General features: G+C 53.9%; 1 protein-coding gene across 1 annotated transcript in view; it reads left to right on the top strand.

The window, feature by feature from the left end:
• ADAM33 (ADAM metallopeptidase domain 33) overlaps positions 1-17,613 on the top strand; it is a 28,856-nt gene extending 11,243 nt beyond the window's left edge. Inside the window, exons 4-24 of the mRNA XM_086746875.1 lie at positions 2,299-2,374; positions 2,850-2,926; positions 3,475-3,661; positions 4,093-4,158; positions 4,272-4,343; positions 4,628-4,794; positions 4,888-4,972; positions 5,663-5,805; positions 7,324-7,501; positions 7,847-7,936; positions 8,266-8,461; positions 8,974-9,082; positions 9,665-9,869; positions 10,809-10,886; positions 11,746-11,854; positions 12,087-12,237; positions 12,853-12,943; positions 13,663-13,908; positions 14,206-14,369; positions 15,137-15,154; positions 16,437-17,613. Coding sequence (XP_086603001.1) covers positions 2,299-2,374; positions 2,850-2,926; positions 3,475-3,661; positions 4,093-4,158; positions 4,272-4,343; positions 4,628-4,794; positions 4,888-4,972; positions 5,663-5,805; positions 7,324-7,501; positions 7,847-7,936; positions 8,266-8,461; positions 8,974-9,082; positions 9,665-9,869; positions 10,809-10,886; positions 11,746-11,854; positions 12,087-12,237; positions 12,853-12,943; positions 13,663-13,908; positions 14,206-14,369; positions 15,137-15,154; positions 16,437-16,488 — 2,560 coding nt within the window. The 3' untranslated portion in view covers positions 16,489-17,613. The remainder of the gene's footprint in view (positions 1-2,298; positions 2,375-2,849; positions 2,927-3,474; positions 3,662-4,092; positions 4,159-4,271; positions 4,344-4,627; positions 4,795-4,887; positions 4,973-5,662; positions 5,806-7,323; positions 7,502-7,846; positions 7,937-8,265; positions 8,462-8,973; positions 9,083-9,664; positions 9,870-10,808; positions 10,887-11,745; positions 11,855-12,086; positions 12,238-12,852; positions 12,944-13,662; positions 13,909-14,205; positions 14,370-15,136; positions 15,155-16,436) is intronic.
• The last annotated feature ends 7,008 nt before the right edge of the window (positions 17,614-24,621 follow it).

Below are 24,621 nucleotides of genomic sequence, written 5' to 3'. Positions count from 1 at the left end.
CAGTGAAAGGGAACCGAGCACCCAGGGCAGTCCATGGCACCCAGGGTCATCCGTGGTACCCAGCATCATCCATGGCACCTAAAAGCATTCCAGAACTGTCCACAACACTCAGGACTGTCTGTGGCATCCAGGACTTTCCGTGGCATCAAAGAACATCCATAGCACACATGACCACCTGTGGCATCCAAGACAGTTCATGGCACTCGTGATAATCCATGGTGCTCAAGATCATCCATGGCACCCAGGATAGTATGTGGCACCCAAGACATGGTATCCAAGCACTTCCATGGCATCCAGGACCATCCGTGGCACCCAAGGCAGTCCATAGCACCCAAGACCATCCGTGGCACCAAAGATGGTCCATATGACACTCAGGGTAGTCCACAGTACTCAAGACTGGCTGTGCCTAGTGGTTGTGTCTACTGGGGAGACCAGTGCAGCCCTGGCCATCTACGCTGCTGTCTTGTGCCAGCTAACAGGGCTACCTCAGCCCTGCTGGCTCATGGGCCGGTGAGGCCATGCTAGACCTCAAATCTTCTTTCTTCTGGTCCTAGGAGATGTGGTTGGCCTCCAAAACCATCCTTTGTGGCATTTTCCAACATGGCCTTCCGCTGTGCTGGAGAAGAAGACATGTCTCCTTGCCCTTCCTTCCCCAGGGCTCCTGGTCCTTGGCTTGCCCTGGAGAGGACATCCCAGTGGTCTGAGCCATGCTGGGACTTGCTGTGCCCCTGGTTGGGGGATTGTTTCAACCCTCCCGGTTCTCCCCATTCTCCAGGTGTGGCATGGAGGCTTTTGCTCTGCTGTTGTCAGCCAACACATCCCTGTCCTGCATGGGCAGCTGCCCGTCTGCCCCCGCGCTGGCCGGGTGCTCGTCTCGCCAGGCTGCCCACAAATCCCTTTCCAGGATCCAGGCTGAGCTCGTCTCTCCTTTCTCCTCTGTAACTGGAGTTACTGGTGCCAGGCACCCACTCACAGGCGGGCTGGGAAGCCGGGAATGTGCCCACAGCGACATTTTTGGTGTCGCAAAATAGAAACCAAGAGGCGGGAGGGCTATTCTGGGACCGGCTGCTTGGTTTTTCTTCTGCTGCAGAATAAAACCTCTGGGACATGGCCAAACCCCACGATTCGAAGGCCAAACTGTCCACGGGGGCAAAACCCAGCCCTACTTTGTCCTCCTCTGGGTGGCTGAGACCCCTGTGTCCATGCTGCCCTTCCCATGGGGGACCTGCCGTCCCCATGGCGGCCACAAGCTCATGGTGAGTTGCCCATCGCTGTGGCATCTGGGCAAGGTGGTGCAGATCTGGGTGGCGTGAGAAATCCTTATCCACTTCTCTTCTCTCCCACCGCTCATGGGGTCATTTCAGTCCAAACCCCCCCCGGTCTGGTCCCCCGCACCCCCAGCCCCACTTGCTCGCTGGTTGTGAGCTCAGCTCTGACTCTTTCCTGTGACAGGAAGCCATTTGGCAACGTGGGATGGGGCTGTGTCATGGGCAGCTCCAGGAACGGCCTCGGTGGGAGGTGGCCGGCAGCTGGGAGGAAGCTGAGGCGCTTGGGGTGAAGGCAAAGGGGTGCGGGCTTTGCAGCCTGAGCTTTGTCACAATCAGCTCTGTTTTTTTTTTTTTTTTTTTTTGGAGCCTCCTCCCATGTTGTGTTGCGAGCATCACGCTTGCTGTGCCATGGGAGAGGAGAAGTGACGTACCTGAGGCTGAAGGGGTTGGGGTTGACTGTGTTGGAGATGCCAAACCTCCCACGTCCCATACTGGACACCAAGTATGGGGTTGACCCCTTCTTCTCCCAGCAGGATGCTTTCCTCTGGGGTTTTTGGTAGTCCCAAAGGGGGATTGGTCCCTATGGAGAAGCTGTCACCCTGCCTGGCTGCTTGTCCTCGGTGGTGGCAAGGTGGCCCTGCTATGCCTCATCCCTCTGGCAGGGGATGGGTGGGCAACTGGGCTCCCTCCCATGCAGGTCCACCATCCCAGAGCAGCAGGACCCCAAAGCAGGATGGGCAGCCCCTTCCTTGCTGAGATGCAAAGAAGGACGTTGGACTGCAATTGATGTCCCTGCTGGCCATGGGCAACTGCTGGTTGGGGGCCAGCCCTGACGCAGCGGTGACGGCCGCTCTGCCAGCTCCGCTGCCCAAAGCTTTGCAAAAGGGGGCTGTGAAGGGGGGGACCACGCGGACGGCTCAGCTCTGCGTGGCCTCCGGGGTCTCCGCACGGAGATGTGGTGCGTCCTCGTGCCAGGACACCCTGAGCAGCCCGGGGGTCCTCACCCCTCTCCCCTCTCCCCTCTCCGCAGGCTGCTGGCACCGGGCTACAGCGAGACGCACTATGCCGCAGACGGGCAGCCCGTGACGGTGACCCCCAACCACACGGTGGGTGCTGGGGCGGGGGGCAGGCGTAGTTCATCTCCGTTTTTTGGGGTGGTGCCTCGGTACTTGGGATGAAGCCAAAGCCCCACCGGGACGAGGCGCGGTGTTTTCGCTGGCAGCATCCCCGGCGCCTGTCGCGGGAGGAATGCGGCCGCACGCGGCTCCTGTATCTCTTGGCCGCGGTACAACGCCTCGGGAAATAAACACAGACAGCGCCAGGCTCGAGCAGCCCTCGCTCTCCCCGACGTCCCCGCACCGGCCGTTTGCCCCGGCACGGGGCTGTCTGCGTCCTGGGCTGAACCCCAGAGCCAACACCCTCCTGGCTCCGTCCCTCCCGTTCCCCGGTGCAGGGGGACACCGCTCGCCTGGCCGGGAAATGCAAAATGGATGGATTTTTTTGGGATGAGCACTTGGGGTTTGCTGCTGCCCAGCCCTGCGTGGTGGTTTCTCACGGAGGTCTCCATCGTGTCTCTCCCAGGACCACTGCTACTACCACGGCCACGTCCAGGGCTATGGTGGCTCCTGGGTTGTCCTCAGCACCTGCTCGGGAATACGGTACGGAGACGTGTGGGGAGGGGAGGGGCTTGTGGGGCAGATGAAGGAGGGGATGGATCTGGTAGGGACCCCCTCTCTACAAGGACCCCCCTGGAGCAGCACCGATGGTCCTGCAGGCCCAGCTCTAGATGCTTGTGGGGCTGATTGTCTATCACTCCCCGTCTCCCATCCTTCACCCAACCCCGGGGGCAAGCGGGGGCGGGGGGGGGGTGGGTGAGGCCGTTTTTCTGGCAGCACGAGCTGCCTTCAAGGAAATCCATCTCAAGACCCCGCGCCCCACAGCGGGTACCCCAAAACTGAGCTTCACCCCGTTGCAACCACCAGCTGCCATCCCAAATTTGCATGCTCCGATGGGCACAGAGGCTTTAATGCTAAGGATGTATGAGCTCATGGGGCTGGATTCGCAGAGATGCCCACCTCCTGTCTCTGCCCCCACCCTGGGTATGGAGCAAGCTGAGATGCAATGAGTTTGCGAGGCCTCAGCAGGGTCTGGGGGGAGCAGAGTAAACGTGCCACAGGAGCCATCAGGGGTTGCTCTCCTTTGCCAGGGGCCTGATTGTCCTGAGCAGCAACACCAGCTACTACCTGAAACCCTTGGGGACCCCCGAGCCGGGCCACCACATCATCCACCGAGCAGAGCACTTGCCCATCCGAGGTGGGACCTGCGGCCACGGCGACGATTTGGGGAACACCATTGCTGACATCGCTCATCTCTTCCAGCCAGTGCACCACCATGTAAATCCATCCTCCCCCCAAAACGCGGCGAGGCAGAGGGCTGGGAGCGGGGCTGTCTGTACCCCTGCTAAATGCTTGCGGCTTGTGGTGGGGCGCCCATCACCCTGGTGTCTGGGCAAGGTTGCGTAGGCAGATGTGATGTGAGGGGTCTGCGGGAGCAGCTCACTTGGGTTGAGTTTGGGCAGGAGACCTCAAAGGGAGGATGTGTGGGTTGGGTACCAATGCTTTGTCATATGGTGTGGGACATGATGTGAGGTGACCCTGAGAATTGCACTGGTAGCCACTTAAATTTTTCTTGTTGGCTCGTGCCTCAGTTTCCCCTCTTGTTTGTCCTTCCTGAGCAGCTCTGTGGTGTCTGGGAAGCCTGAGATGCTCAGAGCCGTGGGCTGCCGGCTGCTTTGCTCCTCTGAGCATTGCTGTCTGTCTTGCAGGCAAAGAGAGATGCTTGGAGGACCATGAAGTACATGGAGCTCTTCATTGTTGCTGATCACACACTGGTGAGTGCTATGGAGGGCAGAAACCTGGTCCTTTGCTGACAAGTTGAGACCTCCCTCTGTCTCCCTCCCTGCTTGTCCTCTGGTGACCCTTCCCCATCCTTGTCTCTCTGCAGTACAGGAACCAGAACCTCAACCTGGGCCACACCAAGCAGCGCATCGTGGAGATCGCAAACTACGTGGACAAGGTAATGGCCAGCGAGAGGGACCTTCTGGTCCCTTGTGACCACCTCCATCATTCCCAGTGCATGTGAAAGTACCTGAGCTCAGGGCCAGCCTGGTAGGGCCCTCAGGGCCCACCCCTCTGCCTGTTGAGCTCATCCGTGCAGCTGGATTTGGGACAAGAGTGTCCCGAAGTCACTCAGCTGGAGGGAAAGTGTGGAGACCCATCAGCTGAAGTGCCGTGGCAGGGATGGAGGGTGTACAGCGAATGCCAGTGCCTGTCCCCTCCATCCCTGTCCCCTCCCTGCAGTTTTACAGGTCGCTAAATATCAAGGTGGCCCTGATCGGCTTGGAGGTGTGGACGGAACGGGACCAGTGTGCCGTCACCAGCGATGCCAATGCCTCGCTCTGGTCCTTCCTGCAGTGGAAGAAGGCGCTGAGGTCACGCAAGAAGCACGACAACGCCCAGCTGCTGACGTGAGCACCCCTATGGATCTGGGGATGGTGGGGCAGGGGTCTCCACGCCTCCCCTGGGGTGCTAACTGCTCCTCCGTTCTCCTTTCTGGGCAGAGGGAAGACGTTCAGGGGAACAACCATCGGCATGGCCCCACTGGAGGGGATGTGCAGCGCGGATAACTCTGGAGGCGTCAGCATGGTAATTGGGGCACAGAGGTCCCTGCTGCTCCTTCCAGGGTGAGGGACCCCATCACCACCTTGACTTTCTGGGGTTCTTCACGAGGTTGATGGATCAGCCATCTGGGGTTGGTCGTGGGATGTAGCCTGAGAGTGATCAACGATGCTCATCGCCTTTTATCCTTCTCAGATGTTGGCCAAGCACTAAGGAGGGTGAGAAAGGGCAAGTTTCAAGCTCTCCCGCCCATGTACACCCACAGCTTGCAGCTAGAAGTAGTATCAGGATCTCCTCCTACCCCTCATCTTGAACAGCCCCTGCTTGTTCCCTGCATGTGCCCTCTGGTTTTGTAGGGTCATCTCCACCCCAGACAACTCTTCTCCTCCTCCTGAGGGGGTGATGGTAGTCTGGATGACCTGTGGTCCTTAGGCGGGACAGTGTGGGGCACCGAGGTTCCCGGGTTTTGGGATGTGCCTTCTGAGGCTCCAGCTTTTCAGCAACAGGCTTCACCAAAAAAGCATCCCAACCATCCCACACGAGACTTTTAGGACACCAAGTGCCACTTCTGCTGTGAGCCCTCCTCTATCCTTCTCTCCCACGGGATCCAGTTGCAATTCCAAGGATGTTGTGGTCCCTCCATCACTCCAGCCCCAATCCCTGCTGTGGGGTCACCCCTCTCCATCGCTTCTGACTGCTGCCCCCATCCCTACACAGGACCACTCGGAGCAGCCCGTCGGAGCCGCCGCCACCATGGCCCATGAAATCGGCCACAATTTCGGCATGAGCCACGACAGCGCGGGCTGCTGCGTGGAGGCCACTCCGGAGCAAGGCGGCTGCGTCATGGCAGCAGCCACCGGGTAAGTGGCAGCGGGGATGGGATGCAGCCCCTAAGCCCCCCAAAGTGCATTTTGGATGCCTTTTGCAGCTGGGTGGGCTGGGGAGTGGGGAATGGGTCCTGTCCTGCGAGGGAGCTCACATCCCTCACACTAATCCCACAAAATCAGGATGTGGGATGCTCCGGAGTGGCAGTCATTAGGCTTTCATGCCTCTAACATCCCTCCAGCGTTGGTTTTTCTGCACTTTTACCCTTTAATTCAACCCAGAGCTGTATGAAATCCAACCGGTTGGTGCCACCTTCCCTTCCAAACTCCTCCTCCTGTTGAGTTTTCCATCTCCCGACAAGGCAGTCATCCCAGATTTTCTTATTTTCTTATTTTTGCTGAAATATGTTTTTTTTTTTCCCCCTACATGAGCAGAAAACAAATTTTTGACTGTCTTCCACCTGCCCCTGTTTGCATATTCATGTCCCAGTTTATGGGTGTATTTATTTGCTCACCCTCCCATAACTTGCGTGGATTTACAGCTTTGCCTGCGGCTCAGGAGATTTCCCCCAGACTTCAAAATTACTTTTAGAAAAAGCCCTCTGTGTCATCTCGGAAATGAGACGTACTAAAATGACATGAAACTGTTTTTCGGCGACAGGAGGAAATGAAACCAGCACCGGAGCGGGGAGATGTGCACAGCTCTAACTCTCTGCTTCTTCTTTTTTTAATGCAAAACATGAAAAAAAACCACAAACTTGTGCAAATTTATGGACGAATCGTGCTCAGGGCTCCTCTAGAAAATCACTGTTTCTCTCCAGTTCCTTGCAGGAAAGGCCACTTGAGCTATTAGAGACATAATTTTAGATGTAGAAAACTCTGATATTTTCTTTTAATCTGCTCAGACCTCATGAGTGATTCAATATTGGGATTTTTTTTTTTGTGTTTCTCCTCCATTTTTTCTTATTTTTTAAGAGGATTTTTCTCCATCTCAGCCTCAGAGGTATTAAAATAGCCCCGAACCGGTATTTCCCGTCAGCGATTCAGCGCTAACGGGCACATATCTAGCAGACATCTTGAGCGGGTAGTCAGCGCAGATGTGACAACCCGCCGTGCGGTTGGGCCGGGGAAGTCTGCGGCGGCCCCGTGCCAGGGAGCGAGGTGCTGAGGTGACGCCTACGCCAGCACCGAGCTGGCAGAGCCTGCAGGCGTGGGTGCTCCCCGGACTTTGAGGTTCACACCTTGGGGGTCTCCAGTCTCCAAGAGGTTTCTTGCTGGAGAGTTGGTGCTCTGGGGTTGGTCTGCTTGTCCACCCAGTCCCATTTTGGGGAATATTAGGATGCAGTGTGATGTCCCCTGGTTGTTAATCCAGTGCTCAGCCACATGAGTTGGAGTAGGAGATGTTAACGATCTGGCCAACGATGACATCTGCTCTTGGAAGGACTTGTGCCAGTTTGCCCATGTCCTTATTTCCCAGCTCTGACTGTGGTTTTCCACCTTCTCGTGGTCCTGATCGTCCCGCTTCCCATCCCTCCCCATCTGTCCCCTGCGCAGACACCCCTTCCCTCGCGTGTTCAGCTCCTGCAGCAAGAGGCAGCTGGAGAACTACTTCCAGAAGGGAGGTGGCATGTGTCTTTTCAACCTGCCCGACACCAAGGATCTGGTGGTGGGACGGAAATGCGGCAACGGTTTTCTGGAGGAAGGAGAAGACTGTGACTGCGGGGAGGTGGAGGTATGGTGCTGGGTGCTGCATTGCTTTCCCGCAGAAGCTTTTGTGGCTCAGCTCAGCTGCTGGGGGGCAAGACATGGACCACGCAGAGAGCTGGTCACCACAGGGACTCCATTCCAAGGGCTTTTCCCAGTTCCACCTTCCTAAATCCGTTTAACCTGGTCCTGGCTTTCTTCTCGACTTTGCCCTTGAGTGCTCAGGTCTTCCTCATCCCCCGCCTCGTACCTCAGTTTCCCCGCTGGTAAAATGGGAGGGGCAATGCTGCAATGGGTGGAGAAGGGGCTGGGGACAGCAACTGGGGAGGGATAGAATCACTCACCGTGGTGGTGTCTTCTCCTCCCCGCGCAGGAGTGCACGAACCCATGCTGCAACGCGCACAACTGCACGCTGAAGGAGGGAGCCCAGTGTGCCCACGGCGACTGCTGCCAGAGCTGCAAGGTGAGCCCCACGCCGTGTCCCCCACCATGCCTGTCCATCCACCCATGGGCGGCGAGACGCGGCCCCCACCTTTCCCTCAGGACTCACGTGCTTCTTGACCATTTTTTCAAACCCCCCCCGGTGCCAAATGAGTAGGGTTATGCATAAGCTTGTGTTCACGGGAGAGTCTCTGCTGGCTGCTTTGTGGCTGGGGTCCAGCCAAGGAATTTGGCTTCATACCTTGACAGCCCCATGTAGTCCCACAGGGGACATTGTAGATGGTTTATGGCCCTGAGCGGTGCGATCTCGGCTTAGCCCAGCGCTGACATTTCTCTCTCCTCCCGCGGCAGCTAAAGGTGGCCGGGACGATCTGCAGGGAAGCGGCGGGATCCTGCGACCTTCCCGAATACTGCACGGGTGCCTCACCCTACTGCCCGGCCAATGTGTACCTGTTGGACGGCTCATCCTGCGCCTACGGCGAGGCTTACTGCAACAACGGCATGTGCATGACCCACCACCAGCAATGCGTCCAGCTCTGGGGACCAGGTGAGTCCCACCGGCCCCGGCCGTGCCTCCTCGCCACCCCTCTCCGGAGCTGGAGCCACGTTGGGTCTCAGCGCTGTGTTTGCACGTAGGGTCCCCTGTGACCCCTGCCTGTGGGGCTGGAGGGTGTTAACCCCATCCAGGTTTGGAGTCTGCGTCCGTGGGGCTGAGGGTGTCTATACGCTCATAGGTGCCTGGTCTTCTGCTGTGCACAGCCCATCCATAGAATCATAGAGTGGTTTGGGTTCACCCCCAGCTGCGTACGACCTCGTGCTGCGTAGGGCCCCCGTTCTCCATATGGCCACGTGCAACCCTGTGCGCTCTACAGCCCCCGTATCTACACCCCCGACACCCCACTGTGCTGTTCTTGGCCTGGCACCCGCAGCAGTGTCCCTCTGGGACACGTTTCCATGGCGTTTTCTCCGTGAGCATCCAACCGCTGCTCCCAGTATCGGTATTCCTGCCTGCCGGCTGCTTTCCCCATCCCATGCGGGACCTTTCCTCCCTCCCTACAGGCGCCTGGCCGGCACCGGACGCCTGTTTCCAGGATGTGAACATGGCCGGCAACACCTACGGCAACTGCGGCAAAGACAGCCAAGGGCGCTACGTGAAATGTGAGAAGAGGTGGGTGCAGCGCTGGTGCTCATGGGAGTTCCATCTCCTCATCCCGCACCCACAGCCCCCCACTGCCCACCCCTGCGAAGGGACTGGCAGGGTCCTACCCAAACCTCCTGGCATCACCCCTTGCTCCAGCTCCGCTTTGGACCTGGGCAAGCCACCAGGTCCTTCCTGGGCTCGGTCCCCATCACTGGTGGGAATTTGTCCCACCATGCATCGCCTCCCAGCCCAGAAGCATTAAGGTTGGAAAAGACCTCCAAGATCATCTCCAGCCTGAAGGGAAAATGAAAGACAGCATCAGCAGGAGATGCTATTTAGGGAGCGTGTGCTCTCCAGTATTCCCAGTCAGACTAGAGATGTTAGAGAGACCACCCCTGCCTGTTGCCTCCAGCATTTCTCCATGCTGTCCATGATTTATCTAAGGTCCTTTCTGAACTTGCTGAGCCTCTCCCATCACAACCTCCCGTGGCTGTAAATCCAGAGGGAGGTGAGCCAGCAGGCAGCGGGGCGGGGGGCGATGGGACAGGGAGGGCGAGGTGGCTGGTACCCACCTCTCCTGCCCTCACCCTGGCTGTGTCCTGCTCCTAGGGATGCTATGTGTGGCAAGATCCAGTGCCAGAGCTCAGCTAAGAAGCCCCAGGGGACCAACACCGTCTCCATCGACACCACCATCCGTTTCAACGGGCGAGAGGTGAAGTGCCGGGGCACCTACATGTACACCGCGAAGGACGACGAGGATGACCTCTCCGACCCCGGGCTGGTGATGACTGGGACGAAATGCGGAGATGGGATGGTGAGTACTGCATCCTAGGGCTGGGGGTCTCCTGGAGGAGCTCTTGTCCCAGCTCCAGTGTAGACATCGGCTTCTTCTCTGTGTTACAGCCAGGCTGTGGGACGTGGTTTCCTCCATGCTTGCTGACGTTGCCCAGGTGACATCTCAACCAGGGCATTTCTAGACATCCCCAGATGTTTGCGTGTGGGCCACCAAATTATTCTGTCTGGCCACCGTGCTTCTTTACTGATTTAGTGCATAGTGGGGCAGCCTCTACCAGAATGACATACTCCAGGACTTGATGGATGAGAGTTTCTCCTATGAATAAGCAGTTTCCCAGGGGAAAGCTGTGTTAGGAATCAAGATCCAAGCAGTTGCTGTTAACTGAGCATGAGGGTTTTTTTACAGCCCTTGCATCTCCAAGTACTTTACGGAGGGTCGGTTCTCCTCAGAAAGGGCAGAAGCCTGGTAGGCAGCACGGTAGCAGGGATGCACGCCAGAGTTGGCTGTGGAGATACGGCCTTTGCTATTTGACATTTTAATTGTGAAATTTTCATCCCAGTTTGGGATGGAAGGCCAAAATGTCGACATTTTAATGAGAAAGGATGGCTGGTTTTGAAATCCAGTGTCGGTTTTTTTTTCTGGCTGGTCCCTGCTTTTTAGGGCTAGATGGGAAATGCCTTCTCCAGGAGCTGCCAGGTGGGTTATGAGGGGAGGGGAAGGGGATGGCGGTGGCCGATCTCCACTGAGCCATCCTGGATGGAGGAATGGCAGAGGTTTCCTGGGTTGTGCTGAAAATTGGGGTGAAATGCATTGACCTGGAACAATACAATTTAACCAACCTGCATTTTCCAACAGATAACATCCTTCCAGAGGACTCCCATCTGTGAAGCCAGGAGATCACTCTCCCTCCTCTCTTGGGTCTTTCTCTGACCCCAGCTTCTTGACTTTCTTTCTCAGGTTTGCAAAGATCGCCGGTGCCAGAATGCCTCCCTTTTTGAGCTGGAAAAGTGCGTTTCCCGGTGCAACGGCCACGGGGTGAGTTGTCGCCTGAGATGAGCACAGATTCTTAAGCAACACCAAACGTCTCCCATGGGGATGAGCCTTGCGCTGCAGTGGGCGTCTGCTTTTTGTAACTATCTCATGCATCAGCTACGGGTGAGACTGAGCTCAGATCTTTGCGTACCCCGTGTCCAAATTAGAGGATGAAGATCATTTGTGATGTAAGGACCATCTGCAAAATTTGGATCAGGGTCCAACTTGAACTGGAGAGTGTTTAGAGCTCGGAGCAGGTGCCCGTTCCCTTGGAGAGCACAAAGCAAGAGTTAGAAACACAACTGGGACCGCAAAAAGGCGGGGAAATGGTTCAGCGAATAAAAAAAAGCCACTATTGTCCAAAGCTTAAAGGCTACGAAGATTTGACCTCTGCAGATCGCAGGGCTTTGTCAGATGAGGCAACAACAAACTCCAGTAGAAAACCTCTGCTGGACTATGTAGAGAAATGTGGCAGGTAAACCACCCAAATTTACCCTTCCACGCTGCTTGGTGTTGTTAAGGCTCTTGGTTTGGATGCTCCGCTTCAGAAATCCTGTGGTTTAATGGGAAAGACCGTGAAGGGAAGACGTTTAACAAACTTCTGCCCTAATGCAAAGTATTAAGGGCGTCGGGCTTTTCTAGTCAAGCCGTGTGAAAACCGAGGGTGTCTCTGTACATTGCAATCACACATTTGAAGGCAACATGGGCACGATCTGAGTGATGTCCAAGGGGTGAACATTGGCAGGGGTTAGGCTCCTTCAGCCCAAACTCCTGCCATTGGCCATCTGTTGTCACCCCCACCATAGGGACCATCATTCCCATACGTCCCTCGTGGTCTCCAGCCCTTCTTCTCATCCTGCAGGTCTGCAACAGCAACAAGAACTGCCACTGTGATGTCGGCTGGGCTCCCCCCTACTGCGAGAAGCCGGGCTTGGGCGGCAGCGTGGACAGCGGCCCCGTGCAGCGCGACAGTGAGTCACGACTTCTCGTCTGATGCCTTATGTTGCTGGTGGGGCTGGAGGGATGCCAGGAGAAGGGGAGATGGGGTGATAAAGCTACTGACAGCTCCGCTCCCAAATTTGCTGGGTTGGGTCTTTTCCGGGTGGCTGGGAATGGGCAGATGGGACCAATGTTTCCATCCAGTGAAGCCGGAGGCTGCTGGCTCTCCCAACCCCACACTCATATTTATGCTTTCCCTAACAGATTACGAAGCCATCTTAATAACCCTTCTGCTCATCTTCCTGGTCTTCCTCCCGGCCCTGATGATAATCATCTGCCTTTGGTACCGGCGGGAGAACTCGCTCCTGAATAAATGGATAAAGGAGCTGAGGAGGAGGGCCGAGGAGGCATATAGGTGGGTGATGCATCCTAAACCCCTTCTCTCTTGAAGATCCAGTGAGACCCTGCAATATTTTCTTGCCACTGGCAGATTCCAGCCTGGTGGGAGTGGTTGTGGGGGAGCTGGTGGTGCACAGGGCCTGTTTCAAACTGGTATGAGATATGAAGAGCTCTCTCCTGGGACAATCTGAGGCTCGCAGCTCTCCCCTGAGCAGAGGACAGGAATGGTCTGTTGGACAGGACAACCCCAGAGAGTGAAGATGAAAGTGGCTTGGTACCGAGGAGCTTTCTTGCCATCTATGCCTACCAGGCTGTAAGAGCTGGAAGGGCTCTGAAGTAGTGCTGAATTTAGATACTCTCATTATTTCCCCTCCCAGTACAGGTACAGACACACATATACGTCAGGGCCCCTGCAATAATTTGAGAAAAAAATTCCAGAACCAAACAACCTACTTCATGGCCCTGATTATCTCGAGACAGACTTGTCATCCCCGCTCACCCAGCACCACAAGACTGTCTGTTAACAATCTGTCAATGGAGACAGGGTCTTGCTGACGTGCAGCATTTTGGGAGGCAAAAAAATATTTGCTTTGTTTTGCCATCTGTGATTTACGTTTGTGATCCTGGGCAGGAACAAAACCATCAGTCGGAAGTCAACTGCTGGCCATCCCAAAGCTGCTTTTACCTTGCGGAACATTTCCACCTCCAGCCACGTTAACACAGTAAGTTATAACTTGCCTTCCAGGTTTGCTTTCCCTCCCTGGGGCTTGATACTTGAGGGTGATCACCTCTCTCTCTCACAACCGGACAAGCAACTGGTACTCCATGCTGGTTTTGCTGGTCAGTAGTACGTGTCCCTCCTAAAAGTGAAACTGTGGAGCTCTGCCTGCTCAAAAAGACGCTGGCGATGGCCAGGAGCCTCTGCCAGGAAATTGCCCATCACCATGGCAAAGCTTAACAGAGGCTCTGCAGTCCCACTGTGGTGGGTATCCAGGGAGGCAGATGCTTCTGCTGCCGGTTGTGTCAGCTCTGGTGACCTTGGGATGGGTAAGCCCGGGGCTGAATTTAAGTAGAAAGGGATGGTCTTTTTGAACATGGCCACAGTGACTGAGATGGAGGCAGAAGGGATGATGTCTCCCATTTCTGAAATTCAATCTGGTGGATATCTGGTGTGGATTCACGAGAGCTGGTCCTGGTCTGGATCTCCGGAGTCCAGCACCTTTCTCATCCCTGTGTGCTCTCTATGTGGTTAGCGAGGAGCAAACATATTCAGCTTTTGGGCAGGATGGTAAAAGTGGGGGTCCTGGAAAGCTGAATAAATACCCCATGCTCCTCCTGCTACTGCCTAGCACCCAGACCTTGAGGGGACATCTGCTTTTTAGCACCCAGGAAAATGCACCTAAGGATTTTCTCCGTATTTCTGCTTTTCTTGTCTCTGCAGGCAACGCGGGCTGCTTTCCCCTCCAAACCTAGTGCTCACCAGCCCAGCTCCCAGCCCGTCAACGTTGTCCACCCTCTCCGCTCAACTTCCCACTCTGTCCCTCCGCGCCCGAGAGACCCCAAGCCTGCCAGGCCACCTCCACCAGTCACCAAATCGCCCATGGTCACCACCAAAACGGTCGTCTCCCAGGCTAAGCTGCCACCTCCCAAGAAACCTCTTCCCTGCAGCCCCATGAGGACCCCGCTGGTGAGCTTTGCTGACTGGCTGTGCTTTCCTGCCAGACACATAGAAATTCACTGGTTTTTGGCTGCCTGTGGCTCTTTTGGGATGGGCAGTTCTGAGAAGCTGTCATGCCACCCTAAGAGATGAATCTGTTGCAATGGTGAAGAAAGTTCAGTAGATAATGAGAATATTTTGAGGTAGTTTGGGTGGTGGTGTAGTTTGGGTGCCTTGAAGCATCTCGGCAGGAGAGAGAGGTTTGTAGGAGGTCCCTGGATGCTCCTCTGAGGATGTTGTCTCTCCCTGTACGCTTTGTGATCCCAGATCGTCCCAAAGCACCAGCCCCCTCGTCGGCCACTGCCTGGAAGTCCTTTTCTGGCCAAAGAGCTGCCTCCTGCACATGGACAGACCCTGCTGGTCATGGTCCCTCCTACCAACTTCAAGGCGTCAGGTACAAGTGCCGTGAGCCACCCCACGAGGCCGTTAAAGTAAGTTGAGAGAGGAGTTGAGCTAACTCTCACCACTGCTGGGGTCCTTCACGTGGACACAGTGGGGGGAGGATCTTGTGGGTTGGGACATTGTCTGGGTGGGACATTCCCAATATCACTGTGGTGTGCTCTGTTGTGCCCTTTATGGTGTCTTCACTGTGACCTGGGTTTCTCCTGCTCCTCCCTGATATGGTTGGTGTGTACAAGCCAGGGTGCTGAGGAGCAGGAGAAATGTGCTCTGGAGTGTGTGGATCTGTGCACGCTGCTGGAGCTACAAATCCCACCAACTTTGGGGGAAATGGCCTTTAGGACATTGAGGATCTTTGGTATGGGGCATCTGTGGGACAGCAGGTGGGAAGGAAATCAGAAGACATCCCAAATTCTTCTACCTGGGGAGCAACCGCAAAAAAAGTGTTTGTCCAGATGGGAACGCTATGTGCATAAAGAACCCTGTGCCCATGCTTCCTCTCACATGGCGCAGGAGAAAAGCCTGCCCACCTGAGCAAGGCACCTGTGAGTGCCTGGGGTCTGCAGCCACTCCTCCATCTGGCAGGAGTCCACAGCGTTTGGGCAAGGTTGGCCAGCGGTGACCAAGAATGAGATTTTGGATCTTGTAGGGTCCTGATGGGTTAAGGGAGACGCCATTCTTTGGGGGTTCATATGGCCCCCTGTCCCAGAGCATGGAGAGGGCTGTTGGTGAGCTGCTGGGTGAAAATGGAGTGAAGGGACGTACGCTGATGCTCTGGTTCTTTTTTCCTTCCCTACAGACCGATGCCACCTCAAAGGTGAGTCGCAGACACCATGCAGGACCATGGCAGGGTGGTCTTTTCTGCTTGTGAGGCGCAGCCTTTTGTTAAACACTGAGCTGGGACCTAAGAGACTGGAGATGAAATATTTTCCTTCCCAGGGGCTCTTGGATGAGCAGGACATAGTCCTCCTGGGTACCCAAACAGTAACAGGACTTGGACACCTGTGTCCAAGGGAATGGAGGACACGGGCTTTCCAGTTTGGAGCTGGGAGATTCAGTCCACATCCTTTACAATATCATTACTACTTTCAGCTCTTGCTGTGTTGCTAAATTCTCTGGAAACAGGTCAGGGGAGCCTCAGGGGATCGTGCTTGCATCCGCTCCTGCTAGCCAGTCTTGTGAGCCGTATCCAGCCATGGAGAGAAGTGCTGGACTGAAGCTGGCCTTCATCCCCAGACAGTCTGCTTTGCCAATGACTGCTTTGACCCTCTTGGACCGTTTCAGGTTCCTATGTCTTTGTAGTTGTCACCACAAGGAGGCTGAATACCCCCCAGAATTCCTCAATGTGACTCAATCCCTACGGCTCATCTCTTCTAGTAGATAAAACAAGCCTGTTCTGTGGTCCCAAAAGAGAAAGCTATGGCACATCCTGGCAGCCGAGCTCGACTGCCTCCCCAGGTGGTGTAATTTTGTCCTTGCTGCCCACTGGGAGCAGTTCCTGGCCATCCTCTCTTGAAATGGTGCCCATGTAAAAAAGTGTTGACTGGCAGAGACTGGTGCCAGGGAGCAGGACTTGCCTGTGTTCTGGTCTGGATTTATTACTTGACACCACCAGTGTGGTACGAGAGGGCCAGGGAACTGTATTCTTTCCTGAATGGATGAGGTGAGAAATTTTGTAATTCCCATCATGGACTGAATGATCCATATCACGCTGGTTGATTTGATTACGTCTGTTGGCGGAGCGTGAACAACCTTGGGTGTCTTTGGGAAGCTGAGAGCGGTAAGCCCTTTGGGGACATGGTTCCTGCAGCTGGTGAGCTCACAGTTCTCACCTCTGGTTACTGCTTGGAGCCACTACATGCATTGGTGGACTCTGCATCCTATCAGGATTTTGAAGTTATGCCAGACACCTCAGGGCAGTACAATTTGGGGTTGTATCTTTGAGAGAGGACATGGGTGACCATGACCTTCCCAGGTCTCCTCTGGTCTCAGGTTCAGCAGCTGGTCTGTCTTCCCTGAGCTGTGGAGGGCTGGTTGTGGTGGGTGCTTGGTTTCTGCACTCAAATGAGTTGTCTCCTTTCTCTTTCTTCTCGCTCTAGGCCAGTCCCAGCCATCAAAGTCCAATCACCCTCCTTCCCCTTGAAGAAGTGACAAACCAAGGACACCTTAAGCCCATCCTTCCTGAGCTGGCTCTCCTGATTTGCACTGCTGCTGGCGACAGGGGTCTTTTATTCCTTTCTTGTTTTATTTGTCTTTTGATACCAGAGGACTATTTTTATAAGACAGTATATCTATTCAGCACAAAAACTGTAGTGGTGGGGGGAAGAGAGGGGAAATCGGTACCGCGACATAACTAAAGGTTGGGGTGGGCTGGTGGTGGGGTTACCACGACGGAGACTCCACCGCAGCTCCTGACATCGCTTCCTGGCCAATTTACCCCCCAGCTTTAGTTTCTTCTTGACATTGCACATGGGCTGGGGTGATTAGGGTTCAGGCGAACATCCAACACTGACGAAAGATGCTGACGACAGTGCCAGCGAAAGCCGTGTAATATCCTTCTAGCTACCTCCTCCTTCTCCTCCAGGCCTGGTGAGACCCCCTCACCACCCGTTACCACCAGAGTTCAATGCTGGGCATTGTCTCCGGGGAGACATTTGCCATGAGAGAAAAGTGGTTTCCAGTTTGGACTGTGCCATACAGTACTGGGACATTTCCATGAAGGATCCAAGTTCTCAGGCTCCTCCTGGCCTCCTGCCTGATTGCACAAGAAAAAACAGTGACAATTCTGCGGCCGTACCTGGAAGGAGAAGCTGTCTGAGAAATGGTTTAATGTCTGAAGCGCTGGTGGCAGCTGGTTACCAGGGTGCTTTCAAGGGGCTCAGGAGCCCTCCATAAATATTACATGTTCCCTGCTCATGGGACAAGCCCAGCAGTGGCTCTGCGAGCTGCTGACGCTCTGCTGTCCAAAGGAGGAAGGAGCCACAAGCCGGGAACAAGAGCAGGAGGACCTCCTGCCTGTGCCATTGGCTTGCCCAAAGGCCTTGGCCAAGCCATTGCATTTCTCTGTGCCTCAGTTCCCCTCGTCTGTAAAATGGGGGTTGATACCTACCTCACAGGGGTGTTGTGAGGTTTAACAAACTAATGTCTTGAAAGGGCTTTACAATCCTCAGATGAAAGGTGCTGTTGACCTGCACAGTACTATACCGTACCACTTTCCTATGACTTGACATGCGGCTCTGTCAGGGTCTGAAACGAGAACAAAGGCTTTGTACAGTCCCCTGGCTCCTCCGGCTCTTTTCTTCCTCAGAAGTTCCCTGAACCTTTAGACACCAAGGGCTCTGGGTCTCCCACCACACCACTGCAAACAGGAGCCCCTCCTGTTAGCCCTTAAACCTGGGATCATTTAGTCCAACCACGTGTGACATGTCAGCTACCCTGGGGTAGAGCCCATCTGACCCAGCACAAAACTTTTTGAGAGGCAGCCAACTAATGTAAAGGTTGTTCATGATGTAGGCTCAGGGACAGCCCTGAGGGAACTGGTGTTTGATTATCTCCAGTGTTACAAAACGGGCTGCTAATTGCAGGTTGTGGTTAAGGCCACCTTAACCTGAGCCGTCCTTACTCTTGTAAGATCCAGCTTTGTATCTCCGTCTTTGGTCGTGCACATGCGCCTTCCCTTAAGTATCTCTTGTACCTCCGTATTTTTCTTGGTTGGTGGCGAGATGTAGGATCCAGCAGCTCCTCTTACTCTGATAACAAATCACAAAATCAGTCATTTCTGTTCAGAGACCTCTTGAGATCACCCTCAGATGACCTCCAGAGGATAGGATGAATGAACTGGTCTCTAAACCTTCCTAACGTCCCATTCTTTTTAGTGATCTCCCAAGGACTTCTGACATGGTCAGACTTGAGGAAGAGCCTATGGAGCTCCTGGAGAGGGGAAACCCTGCTCCTTGCCTGTGAACGCCCTCTCTTGTACTGTCCCATGTAGGTGTTCGCAGAGGGTTAAACAGTTGGAGAGGGTTTGGAGAAGCTGCTGCAATGATGAAGTGGTTGGAAAAAAAATTTTCTCAGTGAATCGGACCATTTAGCTTAATGATAAAGTGAGGGATGACAATGCTGCAGTCCAAAACCCCACCTTACTGTCAGACCAGTGATTGAATGATCACATCAGGCTGATGCAATGTCCCTGGGCTTGGATTCTTGCCCATTAATGTCACCTACCTGGCCATGACACTCCTCTTTGTCTTGTTTTGCCAATGGGGGGAGATGGGCAGTTCTTCCTCTACAGCTACCCAGACTTCACAAAAAATGCAGAGCTAGGACAGGCACATTTGGGGGCTGAATTTGAATTATTCAGACTAGAAACGAATTGATAGAAACCCCCATTTCTGATCTCAGGGACCCTGCAAAGATGTCTAGAGCTCTGCTCGGCCACACGATAAGTACTCAAAGATATTTTCACCCTTCTCAAAGACCCTTTCTCTGCCGGGGAGATGACCTTGCGTGCACCAGCGGATTTTTCTTGAGACAGACCGGCTGTGCTGTGGTGTGGAATGACCCATCGCATCCCTTTGCAGCAGCAGTGCTGAGAAGAGCCCTCCCACTCCACGTGGCCGGACCAACCCAGCTCCTCTGCCCTTGAGCTGCAAGCTGGCTCCCCTCTAGCAGCAGACGTACAAGGGGGTTGTAATTTAGGGATGGTGCACGATGGTCTGTTTGTTGTCTCTGTCTGACCTGAGATGGTCACAGGGAGCGTAGATGGGTAATGTCCATCCTGATGCACCCAGAAACATAAGACATGGCCTGTGGTCCATGCAATGGGCAGGAGTTGAGGCCTGGTTAGAGAAATTAATGAATCCAAGGAAGCCTTCCAGTACCTAAAGGGGGCTTATAAGAAAGATGAGGAGAAACTTTATCAAGGCCTGTAGCAATAGGACAAGGGATAATGGGTTTAAACTGAAAGAGGGAGATAGATTTAGACTAGATATAAGGAAGAAATTCTTGACTACAATGGTGAGGCACTGGCCCAGGTTGCCCAGAGAGGTGGTGGATGCCCCATCCCTGGAAACATTCCAGGCCAGGTTGGCCGGGGCTCTGAGCAACCTGATCTGGTTGGAGATGTCCCTGCTTCTTGCAGGGGGGTTGGACTGGGTGGGCTTTAAAGGTCTCTTCCAACCCAAACTATTCTACGATTTTTGATTCTGTGATAACTTTCGGGTGTTCAGCTGGCACTAGATGGCAGTAGATGATCACCAAATCCTCTGCTCAGCCTTCCCTCTGAATTCCTGCTGGGATTTCCAGGGACCAGATCCTCAAGCACAGCTTTTCTCCTTGCTCTCCCCACAACCCTTCATCACCCGCAATCCCATTAAAAGCATGAGCTGGGCACAGAAAACCTGCCAAGTGCCTCAGATGACTTGTTGTGCTTGAATCCATCCAAGTGGAGCTTTCCCCTTAGTAAAGGGGTCTGACGTGAGTTTGGGTACCTTTGAAGACTGGTGGTGGAGAGCTGAAAACCCACAGCCCTTCACCGTCCCGTCTCTTCAGCATCAAAAGCATCTTCCTGGCTAGCAGACCCTTACTCAGAGAGCATGTGCCTGGTGAAGGGGAAAGGGGAAGGGTCCCACGGAGGTGGTCCTGGCGCAATCATTTCACTGAAACCTTGGGGCACCGAGATGTGTGTGGTAGTCCTGTCTGCTACTTAAATGTCTTTCAGTCTTCCTCAGGCTTGGAGGGGTGGGTGTGGGATAGAGGATCAGACCACTCTTACCTTCATCACCTTGGCGTTTACTGGATGTTTGTCCCAGCTTTTCTTCTTTATAGGCCAACTCGTACATCACGCCCGTCCCTGTCTGCACTTCGAGGTGGACACCAGCACCAAAGTGAGTACACTGAATGCTGTAACACGCTTTAGCCCATCTGCATTTTTTGGCATTGGCCTGGATATCTCTTGTGACAAAAGTGTCCCCAAAATGCTGCATCTGCTGGGAGGTTGGGCCTCACCTTTTCCCATTTATTCAGGTGAGTGAGAACCTGGAACTGTGATTATGGAGACGTGCTGAAACTCTCCACCTCCAGCGAGGGCTTGAACTATGGCTGAGGCTGAGAGACTGGGGCTTGAGCAGTCCCTTCATGTGTACATTTCTCATCTGTCCAAGTGGCAGAGTTTGTGAGATTGAAAAGAAGACAAAAACCTCCTGACTGACTCAGGAGAATGTCTCTACATCCAATGACTTTCATTGTACATGCTGGAGAAAGCAACCACACTATTAATTCCCGGTAACATCCTGGAAGACAGGATGAGTCCATCTCCTTGATCTATCTAATCTGATACCGGATTTCCAACAGCAACAAGATCCAGACATTTCAGAAGACAGGTGGAGCAAAGCCCAGCTGCTTTTGGATTTTAACCTGATCCCTGATGGAGCCTGATGCTAGCACTTTGCTCTTTCCCCATATAATTCCCCTTATGTTCTTCAATCCTCTCACAATGGACAGCCCACTGCACTCCAGAGAGCATCTTCCTGTGCCTTCCTCCCCATGGTACGAATATTTTCTCCAGCTTTGGTCTAATTTAACAGTCTCTGTCTTCCTCCTGCACTGAGATGCTCCAGGTCCTGTGCAAATGAAATGGGGGAGGCGTCACGCTGGGTGACCTGGGTGAGTCGTTTCCAGTGATGTCTCTTTCTGTGCGTAGCTGCTCTTCTCTTGCTATGTCTCATTGCTGTCAACGTTCTTGCCAAGACTTCTGAGGTCCCTTCACGCTAGGCACTTTGCAAACAGCAAAACCGAGAGCTCATGATCCAGCCTACGGTGAAATTAGTAGGGGCCTCTGGGCTTTCTGGACTCATACCAGGGCTTGTTAGGGGGTGTAGACGTGGGTGTGGGTGTGTTTTAACTTCTCCTAGGCTTCCTTTTAACACGATAGCCTCCTTTGAGTTAAACATCCAGGTGATATGACAGGCACAGCCTCAACCCAGGAGAAAGGCCCTGCTGGGCTGATAGGGATCATTTGGGCCTGTTCGGGTCCATTCTGGTTCCGGAGGTGGCCAAGGAGATGTGACACCACAGGGAAACAGCTCAGGTGGCAATAGAGGGGAGTTTCATCCCCATGCCAGCAACTCTACCCTGAGACCAAGCTATTGCTGACAGGTAGACCTGGCCAGGACACTGGGCCTTGGTTAGGTCCTGCCTTTGAGGCAGGACTGATGTAGGTCACTGGGAGGACGACACCATGCTTTGTGGATGCCCAGCCCCAGAATAGCTGATCCAGCATGTTAACGGTCTCATTGGGATGGGCTGCTTTTCCCTATGGAGCAGAAGCAAGCGAAGGTTGTGAAGACACCAGCAGGTCAAGGGAGGTGATTCTGTCCCTCTACTCTGCCCTGGTGAGACCCCACCTGGAGTACTGTATCCAGCTCTGGAGCCCCCAACATCAGAAGGACATGGACCAGTTGGAGAAGGTCCAGAGGAAGCCACAAAGATGATAAGAGAGCTGGAGCACCTATCCTATGAGGACAGGCTGAGAGAGCTGGGACTGTTCAGCCTGGAGAAGAGGAGGCTCCGGGGAGACCTGAGAGCGGCTCCCAGTGCCCAAAGGGGGCTGCAGGAAAGGTGGGGAGAGACTCTTCAGTAGGGCCTGGTGTGATAGGACGAGAGGTAATGGTTTTAAAATAGAGGGGGGTAGATTTAGATTAGACATTAGGAAAAAATATTTTGCAATGCGAGTTGTAGAACACTGTCCCAGGTTGCCCAGAGAGGTGGTGGATGCCCCATCCCTGGAAACGTTCCAGGCCAGGTTGGCCAGGGTGTGAGCAACCTGATCTGGTTGGAGATGCCCCTGCTCCTTGCAGGGGGGTTGGACTGGGTGGGCTTTGAAGGTCCCTTCCAACTCTAACCGTTCTATGATTCTATGACTGTACCTCCCTGGCCATTTCAGGGGGTCACTGTCACCCAGCACACTTGTGATGAAGCTGGCAAGATCTCTTTGCCCTTGGGCAAGTTGTCGTATATGTCTCCATGCCGCGGTTTCCCTCAGTTCGTGAAATGGACCCATTGGTCCCTCATCTGTCCCACCCATGCCCTGTCCTGCCCAGTCACCCTGGGGTGGAAGAGCCACAGCAAGGGCTCAGATCCTGACCCACAGTAGCTCCACGGGCTTCTGGCTGCTTGGGCTCTGCAGAGGTTTCTAAGGGATGAAGGGGGACGTGGAGGAAGGACCAAGCAACGGAGGGGACAGGAGAGAGTCTCCAGGGGTTAAATGGCTTCCAGTGAGCTTCAGAAATAGGGGGAGTGTTTCTGGAGCACACTGGTGAAGTCCTCTTGGGACAAGAAGTGTCCTCCTTGGCTCCCTGGAGCCTGAATTTCAAGGTGCATCAAGTTTGCACGGAGTTCATTGTGGGTGTCCTGGCACTAGGTAGGCTCTGGCCCCTGGGGTGCAGCACGAGGTGACATTGCTGATGTAAAATGTAAAACCTTCTTATTGGGTTTGGGTGGTTTTTTTTTTTCATTTAATGCTGCATCTTAAGGTGGGAGAGATGAGGGAGATGGGACCAGCTGAAGGCAGGCAACATGCTCATGGACATAGAGCTGCAGGCAGACACATGCACAGAGCCAAATGAAAAAAAAAAAAAAAAAAACAACAATAAAAAACCAAAGAAAAAAGGAGAAAAAAAAAAGGCAGTGAAGCGGTTAATGAAGAGGCTTCTGCCGCCAAGGAAGTTGAACCATTCATCATCTTCCATGCCTTTTCTTTCCTTTTACTTTATTTGTCTTTGGCAGAAGGCGATTTCTCTCTCCACCCGTTCCTGCCGTTTGGGGGCTGATCGCTCTCTCCTTGCAGCCAAGGATGGTGCCATTAAAAACGAAAGTACAAAGCACAGCTTGATTTTAATTCACTGCATCCACATTTCTATATACACGGAGAGAAGGAGAGAAATAAATTTATAATATAATACACACACACACACTAAAGACTGGGGTCCTGTTGAGTGCTGTCACTGAAGAGTTGCCTAAAGCCGATGTCTTATCTCTCTAATTTCCAAGGATTTTTTTTTAAGAAGTGAGTGTCTTTCAAGTCCCAGTGCTGTGAAGTACAAAGTGAGCGTGGAGACGGAGCACTTTTGTGTCAGCGGTGTCAAAGCAGGACGCAGCACTCCCTCCCCAACTTTCCTTTCTGTTTTAAATCCGTGTTTGGAGAAACAAACGGAGTCGTCTGTGCAAGTCTGGGCAACGTTTGGAGCTGAGGAGAAGCCCTGCCCTGTGGCTTCGTGGTGAAGTGGCATCTCGATGCGAAGATGCTGCTTCTGCTGCCTGCTGTGGTTTGAAGAACATCGGTGAGTGGAGGTGGGGCTGAGTATCGGGGAGTGCACACAATGTGCCTGTTTTGGTCCCAGATGCTTGGCTGAGATGATCAAACCAAACCGCTCCAAAGAAGTAAAATCAGAAAGTTGGAGAATGTAGAAACGGGGGTGGAAACACCGCAGTGTGGCTTCAAATGTGCTGCATGAGACCCAAGGGTCCAGCCCTTGTCAACAGATGAGATATATAAATGAAGGAGGAACTCTTCCGGCCTAATTAGGAAATATGCACCAAATGACTTGAGAGACACATCTAAGAGGACTTTTGTAGCCTCCTGCACTCAGTGGCTACTAAGGAGATGCTACGGGATGCTTGGAGAGACGATCATGTCTAGCCAGGGACTGAACGGGGCTGACGGGCTGAGAGAGCTGTGGCTGTTCAGCCGGGAGAAGAGGAGGCTCCAGGGAGACCTTAGAGTGGCCTCCCAGTGCCTAAAGGTAAAGAAAGCTGGAGAGGGACTTTTGACTGGGGCATGTAGGGATAGGACAAGGGGTAATGGGTTTAAACTGGAAGAGGGTAGATTTAGATTGGATATAAGAAAGAAATTCTTCACTGTGAGGGTGGGGAGGCCCTGGACCATGTTGCTCAGAGAAGCTGTGGATGCCCCATCCCTGGAAGTGTTCAAGGCCAGGCTGGATAGAGCATTGAGCGACCTGGTCTGGTGTCCCTGCCCAGGGCAGGGGGGTTGGAACAAGATGATCTTTAAGGTCGCTTCCAACACAAACCATTCTATGATTCTGTGAGATGATTCTGTGACAGTGCCCTGGAGAACGGCTGAGTTTGCTCCACACCCAGCCCACACCTCCCCTGTGCTTGTCTGCAGCAAAGCGCTGAAGGTCAGGATGTTGCTCACCAGCCTTCTTGCTTGGACTGGAAAAGCTGGTGGGACACTCACCAAGGGACAAAGGGCTGTTTATTGCT

Source organism: Chlamydotis macqueenii, chromosome 4, assembly GCF_036417535.1.
Source record: "Chlamydotis macqueenii isolate bChlMac1 chromosome 4, bChlMac1.mat, whole genome shotgun sequence".
Classification (NCBI taxonomy): Eukaryota; Metazoa; Chordata; class Aves; order Otidiformes; family Otididae; genus Chlamydotis; species Chlamydotis macqueenii.
The sequence above is the reverse complement of the archived record's forward strand: the minus strand, read 5'-3'. Positions and strand labels throughout refer to the sequence as shown.